Source organism: Prosopis cineraria, unplaced genomic scaffold, assembly GCF_029017545.1.
Source record: "Prosopis cineraria cultivar Desert tree isolate PC_DT_omini unplaced genomic scaffold, ASM2901754v1 PC3, whole genome shotgun sequence".
In the NCBI taxonomy this organism is placed as follows: domain Eukaryota; kingdom Viridiplantae; phylum Streptophyta; class Magnoliopsida; order Fabales; family Fabaceae; genus Prosopis; species Prosopis cineraria.
The window spans coordinates 35,920,073-35,930,799 of record NW_026555334.1 but is presented as its reverse complement, the minus strand read 5'-3'; the positions used below and the strand labels follow the sequence as shown (position 1 = coordinate 35,930,799).

Below are 10,727 nucleotides of genomic sequence, written 5' to 3'. Positions count from 1 at the left end.
AAATTAGAGATTAACTCTTTTAATTTTATTGTGAAAGCCATGATTAGTTTGAACATCCATTTTCTCTGTGGAAAAACGAAGAGTGCTTTATCAAACTTCCATTAAGAAGAATAAGAATATCAATTCCATAAAGGCATCTCATCCTGGTATGAATTTAGAAGATCTTGCATTAGCATGACAAGAGTGTACAGCTTTACTCAAATAAAGGCTCATAGAACCAACCAAGTTAGATTAGACTAGTCAAGCATTATATGTTGAGAATAGAAAAACAAAAAGGAAAAAAGAGGCTGGTTATTAATTATAAGCCTCTCAATACTTTTCTTTAAGATGATAAGTTTCCTCTACCCAAGATCAATACTCAGTTAGTCCATCTAAAGCGAGCTAAAGTATTTTCAAAGCTTGATCTTCAAGTAGGTTTCTAGAAACTGAGAATTGATCCAGCATATTGTTACAAAATTTCTTTCTACATTCCTAATGCCCAATACCAATGAATAGTCATGCCATTTGGATTTAAGATTGTCCCATCACCATTCCAAAAGGCTATGATCTGCATCTTTTAGCCCATCATCAAAAGTACATTGGTGTATATTGATGATATTGTTGTTTTTAGAAATCGAACAGGAACATAAAGACTTACTAACCCAATTCTTTAAAATAATTCAAACCTATAGGATTATACTTTCAATCCATAATGGTCACATAATGCGACCTAGATAGAATTCTTGGGTATGATTATCCTAGATAGACAATATCAACCTAGCCCAAATATTACTTAGGAATTATTGAATTTTCCAAATAAAAACTTATTGGTAACATAAATTCAACAATTCTTAGGAATCATGAACTACATCAAGGATTTTATTCCTCCAATGTCCAATCATGCTAGCTAGCTATCCATGATACTATGAAAAAATTCACCACCTTGGGGAATCAATCAAACCAAAGCTGTTCAATACCTAAAGAAGATATCACAACTTTCTCCACCACTAAGATCCTTGATAAAGGACAAAAAACCTACAGACTAATGCAAGTGATGATTTTGTGGAGCTGCGCTCATTGAAAAAGAAAATAAAAAAGATATTACAGTAGCCATGCAAGCGAAGAATTCCAAGAATCTAAAAAGCATTATCACATAGCCTACATAAAAGTCCTAACTATCAAATGTAGCATAGAAAAATTTAGTTTTCATCTCAGTCCTTATCATTTTGTGATTAAAATGTGCAACAAATCAATCCCAAAAATTCTTGATTAGAACAAAAGTACTCCCTAGAGTTCAACTCCTTCGATAGAAAGATTATTTTTCTTGCTATAAATTCAAAGTTTGACATATAAAGGAAAGCCATAACACCATTACAGGCCACCTAACCAGACCTCAGAAAAAGATTCAATTCATAACACCTTTTCATCACCAACACCTTTTTATTCTTACCTTCATGCTCAAAAAATTAGTTTTTTTCTCCTAATTCCTATCCCACATATATTCCTGAAGTCCACGAATTGGCTAAAAGAAGCATGTTCTTTCAGCTTCACCTCTTTCTCAAAAAGACCCAAATCCACCCTCCTCTTAGATACTTTGATATCCATACTCTATACCTGGCTATTCCCTATATTTAGGGTCGTATCACAGAAGAAGCCATATGGTACATATGGTCCCTCTTAGTCTTGTATGCATGTGCATTTGATGTCCCATCTTTATCCATCTACCATTACCTCTATGATAATAATGAAGGGTCTTACCTTTGGAATTTCTTTGAATGGTTTTTACCATTATCTCGATAGCGCAAAGAACTTTATCAAGTCATTGATGCTTTTGACTTGTGGAAAGTACCTTTACATAAGCAAAATGTTTACTCTATTTTCATTGCCCACCATCCATACAACTTAGATCAATATGGGAACATTTATGCTACTAGTCAGACTTACTTATAAAAATCTTCTCTTGATTAGCCATCACATGAAAAAGAAGTTTTAACTAAGTTTAAAAAAAATGTGATGAAAACAACTTTATAGGTAATAACCCTGAGTTTAAGTGTATTTTACTTGGTCTAATTCCATTATAGCTTGTCATCCTAGATGATCCTCTAGCTTTAGAGATCCATTTACCATAATGGGTTGCAGATATTGCTCTACAGCAAGGATACTCTATATGGATGGAGCAAGTTTCCATAATGTAAAATCCATAGGTAAACAAGTAAAGTTACCCTTACTAATCCACCCTTAACTCCATAATCAAGGCAATTATGGGCTAAGACCCTTTAGATTACCAAGTTTGCAATTTGAAAAAAAGGGATCCCAAGTTCATAATTTAAATTACTTAAAGATCATTTAATAATCCTCTAACCAGAGTATAATGTTGTTTCAAAAGCATAGAATATCTCATAAAAGTGAAAATACTTAAAATCAATTGAAAAATACTGAGAAGTGGAAAATAAGGTGACACACCGAGGATGTCCTTCTCTGTGTTATGCGTTGCTGCATGTTGCAAACAGCATTTTGCTATCAAACGATAGCAACTTAGGACAATTTCTGACGTGCCCCATTTCTCCGTCTGAAGTCTGATTGGAGCGATCTAAATGTCTATAGAAAGTTCTTTTTATGATCTAGCTGATGGTATGAGTTTTACTTTCAAATTTTATCACACAAGGAAAATGAACACCTAAATACATTTTCACAACTTTTTACACCTTTCACAACTCAAGTGTGTTCAAAACCCCACACATATGCCAAATGTTATCATTAACACCCAAAACATACTTAACGAACTTAAAAATATTGTACAACACACCAAATGCTTGTAATTTCAATCATATCTAATTTTTACTCCTCAACCCTTTAATAACAAAAAGAGTAGGGGGAGATTTTAGCATTACATAAATCAATCATTTTCAATTCTAGCAATATGACAATAGTTCCTACACTTGCACTAGTATTTTGACCTTACCAACACTTACTAATCTCATAAATAATATTTCAAGGCCCAAAATACAATCAAAATTATAAACAACAACATAGCACAAGTATATTCAAATGTATTCTAATTGACAATATTCTAACTATTACACAAATAAATGAAGATAAGAGGCTTTATAGTAGGAATCCTAAATTTTAAGCCTTTGAAGCCTTTTCCTTTCTGCACTGGAGCTAGAGCCTATAAAATATTGAAAGAGAAAGATGAGTACAACCATTCAGTAATCAAAACATATCTACCCTATGTAGTTGCATATCAATTGATAAAAACACATAAATGAGAGTGAAATGCTTGATTTCATAGAATCACACATAGCATATACATATATTGCAATACACCATTAACTTTTTATTTAGTTCTTTTCACATAATCATATCACAAGACATGTTGCCATAATACAGACAATCATGTGACAACAGTCTGTTTGATAACAATGATGTACATTGCCACACGCAGACAACCATATGACAATGGCATAATCAGCTATCATGACTTGCCACAAACTTAGCAACCATGTGACACGTCGAATAAACATATGCATGATTAATTTTGCCTTATACCATCCTTACTTACTTCGACTGGAATCGTGTGCTATAATACAAATCAGGATTCTATTCGTGTGACTGGACTACCCAAACTCACTAATTGTGAGGTATAACTCAGCCAAATATCAGAGAACTCACTCTGAAACTATGACTTCCCCCATTCCTAAATCTCTAGGATGTTGTATACCCTAAATTAGTCTTCTTGACAAACACGTAAAGATAGCTAAGTTCAAGTCTCTCGACAAACTATGGAACAGTCCCTCAACAAACAGTGAAAGAAGGCTAGCCTTCGTGCACCAGAAGGCAGCCATAAAATACCATATGGATTTTCTACTCCTTTCCCATGGTGAACTCCTGCAAAATGATCATGCAATGTCCTATGCTCACACACATATTTTCACATACTTGTAATTTATAATTAACAATCTTATCATTTTCAATTACGACATCAATTGAAACATGTGAGTAATATAAACGCTTTCGTAAATACTCCATCTTTCAAAACTTACATATATTTTCCACTTTGCTCAATTTTCACATTCACACATTTATCAAACAACTTGTCAACAATTCATTTCTACATGTACTTGTAATAGAAACCCATTTCAAATTTTAACTCCGCAAATATAGCGAGATTAAGGTTGATGAAAACCTTGCACAATTATGGCATATATTTATGACTACCATTTTAATCATTCATGTAATGAATCCATTTTCAAATCAATTAACATACAACTATATAAGAATAGATTTCTCTCAATTTTCTCAAATCTTTAAGAGATCAAATGTTTACTCATCGATAAACTTGCTTTCAAGCTTGCTTTCTAAGCTGCATATGATACCCAGACGATTAATCTACAATTAATCAAACTCATCAACATTACCACATACACTCCATTTTTACTTTTATTTCAAAATCTAAAACAATCTAAAATTCTCATGTCTAGCATTCCAAGCTTAACCATTAGGTTCTTTAATTGCCTCTAGTCCCAAGAACTTCATTAAACTCTTATATTGTCATTAATGGCTTCCTAACCAAGTCTAACAACCACAGTAAATGGCATTTTTTGCCGTAAATGTACCCATAACTAGCAAAACATGTAAACCATTACCCTTAAGTTTAAATGCTTCAAATAACTCATATTTACTCCATTTGAGTGAATGAGTTTGAACCCATAATCTATATGGACTAAAAATTACTTCTATCACAAACCCTAACTCTAAAAATTTTGAAAGTGAAAGAGAGATAGAGAAGAAGGACCTTGGAATTTACCTTCAATGATTAATAACTCCAAAATGGTCCAAACTCCTTCTAAAAGCAAACCCTAGTAGATCTAAACTCTTTCCTTCCCCTCTCTCTTTTTCTCTTATTTCCTCTCTCTTTGTTTTCACTCTTGTTCACGTCTTTTTTTTTATAGCAAAAAATGAGTCAATCATGCCTTTTTTTTTGCTGCGGCATTAGATATAGAGAAGGTCATTCATACTTTCTAGCATTGTGCACTGTAGCACACCACCCATGTGCCATGGCATGTAGTACAGATGCTTCTCTCCTTGCTTTTCTCCACCTTTGATATTCAAGTGACTCAATTTCACTTTGAACCTAAATTTATGGATGAAATTATAACTGAAACATTCATTAGCCCTCTCTGATCACACACCTCATAAATCTTACTTAAATTACCCCTAATTTAAGTTGATGATCGAGGGTTAATTTCTAAGACGTTACACAAAACTCATGAAGCCCAATCATCTCAAGGCCCCTAACTCTTTCCCTCAGAAAGCCAGGATCCATATGAGATAGAGTTTTAATTTTATTAACAATTTTCTAAAACAAAGGACTCTTTCACTTCATAACAATATGAAGCACAAGAAGAAAAAGAAGCATAGTAGGAAAATGAATACTTAATATGGCACTTTAGAAAAGAAGAAAGCAATTATTTTAATTTGTCATTTGATCAATAGTGCATTTACAAGCTTATGAAATAAAGGAGCCTTATCTCATGTGATCCTGTGTGAGAATTTGCTTCTAGTAACCTTTTAAAAAAGTAGCTTTTACTTTAATAAAGTTAGTTTTTGCTTTGAGAAAAGTAGGCAAGTACATATCACATATAACATTCATGTGTTTATTATCTTTCTCCTCCCTTTATCTATAAGAGGGAGCTTTGGTTGTAAAAAGACTTAAACTCAGTTGAAATAAAATTAGGTTGTTTCCTTATGTCTCTCTTCTAAAATCTCTCTTTTTCCTTAACAAAGTAGTATCTTTTTTCATCATATAAAGATTCAAGTACGTTCTACACTTGCCTTTATGAAGAATTTGTGTATAATAAAGAATCTGATCACGATCAATGAGTGTAAACTATGTTAATATGCTTAGAGATCCATGGTTTTTGTATCAAAGGATTAAGGATCCTAAAGTGGCCATGTTTGGCTAGGAGTGACATTGAGAAGGCCTTAACTTTGATCCATATTATCTCGAGATACATAGACAAAAGATCTCAAGGTCAATTATGCGACCCCCTTATGGTTAGATTCTTTCAAATACACAAGTTCCTAATAAAGGCAAGTGCAAAGCATGTATGAATCTAACTAATTTTCAAGATAACAAAAAATTACAATACATAAAAAGATTAAATACTATTTTGAATGAAAACCATAAGTATTGGGCTATTAGATGGAGCTCAAATAAAATTTAAATGTTCATTTACACTAGTCAAGTACCATTCCATAATAATAAGAAATATGTTACTTCTCTAACAAGGTACATTCCATATTTGGAATGTACTAATGTCTTGAGACATGAATCTTGTTGGGTGAATTTGTTTTTAAGTAAAATTTATGTACGGAGTCTTATATACTTAATATAGTTATATTCAATCAAATTATGATAAACAAATCTTAATGTGTTAATTAAGTTAATAATAAAAATTTATTATGTAATAAACAATTTATACAAAAATCATGTAACCACATTAAATATATACTAAGTTTTTTCATTTGTTGTTTTTTTTTTTTTTTTAAGAGAAGGGGGCAATTCCGTTGGCAAGTCTGCGGACGGAAAGACGTGTAATGGCGTAAATCGTTGCGCATGCATCTATCAACATAACCCAAAGTCGGTGTTAGAGTTAAAGACCGTAATGCCCGGCCAGAGGGGAGACGGTGTCGTTTTGCGAGATCGTCGTCGTCGAGGTGATTTTCATGGCCTGCTAGTCTTCAGTTCTTCCTTGTTGGACACACTCATTCTTGTCCGCTATATTCCTCGCAACTCCCCATGAGACAGCACAAATTACCGTCTTTTAGCCATAATAGGCGACCCACGATTCTGTATCTGGTGTGTGCTGTTGCATTCTTCTCGCTTCTAGTTTTCGCTATCCAATCCTCTTTCTTCTCAGGTAAATGACAAATGTTTGGTGATTCGAACTCTAGGCTGACTAGATACTATTGCGTCCCCTAATTATGTTTTCTTGTCTATCAATATCCAATATGCATATTCAGGGTCTCTGAGCACAGATCGAAACTCAGCAACAATTCGCATATTGTCTGATTTTCAGTCCAATGTTCAGCAATGTGTGGTAAGCACAGATTTATGCTCGCAGTTCCCTTGAAAATTTTCATTTTTCCTCCCTGAAAATTGCAGATTTTAACGCTACTTTTTCGCTTTCTTTGAGTAAATCCGGGTATTCTCTAATTTGCATCCCTTTTCGAGTGGTTTTATATTCGATCTGAATTTTACTAGAGTTACATTCCCTCAAATGCATTTGTTTCAGCTGAGAATAATGTCGAGAAATTACTTCGTGCTGATGATTTAAAACTTGGTATTGAAAACAGGCAAACAGGGGGCTTGGACTCACTGCACATATTACTGACCACTGCAAGTTGATCCTTAAGTTTCCTGAAGGCACCAACAGCACCTGGGTTTGTCTGTCTTTCTTGACTCCTCTTTTGGATTCAATTTTTCAATAACAGTCAAGTGCTTATTATTTGTATTGCATTAATTGCAGTACAATGAGCAGTTTAAAATCTTTGAGCCTTTGGAGTACAAGTATGACGTGTGTGATGCAATTCTATTGTGGGAACAGGTGAATTGTTATCCTTTCCCCCTTGTTTAAATTGTAGTTCCAGGTTGCTTGCTACTTACTGATTTGTCAAGATATTGCAGTACCGGAACATGACTACAGTTTTGACCCGAGAATATCTAGATACTCGCCCTGATGGATGGTTAGAATATGCAGCAAAAAGGATAGCTCAGTTGTATGACTCTCTATGCATTATTTCTTCGGTTAATTTATGTCATTTCTTGCATGGTCGTGTTTAAATTGGTTGGCTTGAGTTTGATTATCTCATTAGGAAGCATTTGTGACCATCCTTTTTTCTCTGTTTTTCTAGGGGGACAGACAAGTGCTATAACAAGACTCTCTGTGAAGAACACCTCAATGTATTATTACCTGCAAAACCCCCCTTCCATCCCCGGCAGTTCCACACTTGTGCTGTTGTTGGAAATTCTGGAGACCTTCTAAACACAGAATTTGGGAAAGAAATTGATAGTCACGATGCAGTTTTTCGAGACAATGAGGCTCCAGTTAATGAGGTAAACCTTTCCGTTTTCCAACAAGGATTTCCATATGATATATGTTTTTCTTAAATAACATATGCACTGAAGAAGTGTTATTCTTTGACACAGCAAAGTTTCTCTTGGTGATAATTTTTTCCCCTATTCAAAGTTGAGCTTTTGACTATTTTGATATAGATGAAACTGAGCACCTTAGTTCTAGGCATTGTTTTCTCCCTATCTCTTTAAGATACCATTTTTTTAGGATTAAGTGGGATTTATTCTACTTTCCATAATTGAGGATCTAATTATTCAAAAATATTTGTCAAGAACTTATACTCTTTATCAACTGTGTAGAAATATGCCAAGCATGTTGGTCTAAAGAGGGATTTTCGTCTGGTTGTAAGGGGTGCTGCTCGAAATATGGTCCCTATTCTCAATGGATCTGGTAAGTTATTTTTCATTAAATATTAAAAAAATAAATGCTGATTGAAGACTAGAAAATGAAAGTTTGGGCCGTATTAGCTCACAAGATACAAGTGCAGTGCACCTTGGTAATTGGTAATATAATTCATAGAGAAAGAAGAAGAAAATTTTCTTACCTAGGCATTTAGCTTATCTACCCTGTATTTAATGGTGTTAACTGTTCAAGACCAAGAAAATCCCGAGAGGGCAGGGGACTAGAATACTGTTGCTGTGATACACTTTATTAGATATTATTTCTGCATTTTATTATATATTTTTATTATGGCACATAACAGTTTGATTTTTTTCCCAGATGATGAGGTACTCATAATCAAAAGTGTGACACACAGAGAAATCAATGCAATAATAAAGGTGAAAATTGGTTCTTAAAAAGTTATTTGTCTTGTGATGCTTTGCATGTAAATTTCATTACAGCCAAGAGCTGGATGTTCACTAGAATAAACTTATGTGAGCTGCTTTTCATGACAGACTGTTCCAAATCCAGTCTATCTCTTCCAAGGTATAGTTCTACGTCGAGGTGCTAAAGGAACTGGAATGAAATCTGTAGAGTTAGCTCTCTCCATGTGTGATATTGTAGACATATATGGTTTCACTGTTGATCCAGGATACACTGAATGGTTGGTTTCTGCCTTAGAATTCTGGATTTTAGCTTGAGTCAAGTTATAGCTAACTTCTATTATTGGCTAACGCATCTCATTCCATTCTTTTGAATAAAATAATTTTATCAAAAACAATGGAGGATAAGATATCTTAAACTTTGTCATTGTCTTCCTCTCTCATTGGATTGATTCCTCCACTGATTCACCTCATCTTGTTCAGCTTCTTATTTGCATGCGAGATTGTTGTGCTGAATACTTATCTTATTTTTTTTGCCTCCGCTATATTTATTGCAGGACAAGATACTTCTCTACTCCTAGGAAGGGACACAATCCACTTCAAGGAAGGGCTTACTACCAGCTTCTGGAATGCCTTGGGGTATTTAAATTGATTACAAATATGCTCAAATAAATACCGTCTATGTTTCTGTTAATCCGTTTTCGACATTGGGTTTCATTGTCAGGTAATCAGGATCCATTCCCCCATGAGATCTGAGAGGCTGCAAGATTGGTCAGATGTGCCCAGTCGAGAAATGATAAGCCAGGCTCATGCAGCAGCTTTGCGCATTAAGAGGAGCCAAACAGGTGGGGCTGATGATTTGGGGCAGTTTGGCAGCTGCAAGGTATGGGGCAATGTGGACCCAGACAAAGTTGGGCCTATCTCAGGATCTCCAGACATGAGTGATGCCAGAAGAAATTCAAATTATAGTAAATGGGAAGTCATGCCTTTTGAGAGCTTGAGAAAAGAAGCTCAGGATCACTATCACCAGATGCAAGGGGTCTCTCTATATAAAATGGATGGCAATAAGTTGGAAGATCTGGTGTGTGTTAGACACTCCTTAAAATCTGAGGCGTAAACAGCTGTTCTCCATGCTGTCCATTCCTATCATCCGATCATGCCCAAATGTCTCTCACATGAAATGGGCTTCTCAGGGCTGATCCATACGTGCTATAGGTCATCAACGGTTTCTCTCTCCCACAAATGGTGCAGTAATGATTGCATGGCAAGAATCTCAACCCTGCCATGGGCTAGTCAGCACGCATAATTTCATTGATCTCGATGATTTATTCTTGGTGATTCACTATAATGATGTAGAAATCACAAGATAGAAATTCTATTGGTTTTGTTGTGCCTCCCTTTTCAGGTTTTAACTCTGAAACAGACATTGCTTTGTTAGTTCTTGATATTATGATGTATTAGACTACCCCGCATCGTTCAGAATGTATTGATTAGTTTGTTACAGTGACCTGCATTAGTTTTCTTTTCCCCCCTTCCGGTTTATGTGCATGAGTACTTTTTTGAAGCCAAAAAAGGGCCGCAGAAAGTCCCCTCTAGCGTTTGTTCTACCTTTATTTATTTATTTACTAAATCAAATTATGGGAAGAGACTTTTGAGGATAAAACTTCCCTAGTTCGCAAGTCATGACAGACGAAATGATCTTTGATCTCTACGCTTAGCCTTCCGGGAGCGATAACAATTCAGAAGTCTTCATAATTGTGCATAACTGTAGACTTATCCGGGTCCCCAACGATGTGCGAGTATCATATGAGCATCCGGTGATATTTCTCTACTGCTTACAGTTGGC

The 10,727-nt window shown here is 34.9% G+C and overlaps 1 protein-coding gene across 2 annotated transcripts; it reads left to right on the top strand.

Annotated features, from left to right (window-relative positions):
• Positions 1 to 6,588: 6,588 nt before the first annotated feature.
• Positions 6,589 to 10,390, top strand: LOC129305868 (sialyltransferase-like protein 1). Of its 2 annotated transcripts, none has more exons than XM_054946033.1 (11): positions 6,589 to 6,902; positions 7,006 to 7,082; positions 7,339 to 7,425; positions 7,512 to 7,589; positions 7,670 to 7,761; positions 7,897 to 8,098; positions 8,417 to 8,507; positions 8,838 to 8,896; positions 9,014 to 9,044; positions 9,439 to 9,520; positions 9,606 to 9,747. In XM_054946033.1, the coding sequence occupies exons 1-11, from the start codon at positions 6,782 to 6,784 to the stop codon at positions 9,607 to 9,609; spliced, it is 924 nt and encodes a 307-aa protein (XP_054802008.1). In that variant the 5' UTR covers positions 6,589 to 6,781; the 3' UTR covers positions 9,610 to 9,747. The 2 variants fall into 2 exon arrangements, with proteins under 2 accessions (XP_054802008.1, XP_054802007.1); XM_054946032.1 differs by having other exon boundaries at positions 6,599 to 6,902; positions 9,014 to 9,162; positions 9,606 to 10,390.
• The last annotated feature ends 337 nt before the right edge of the window (positions 10,391 to 10,727 follow it).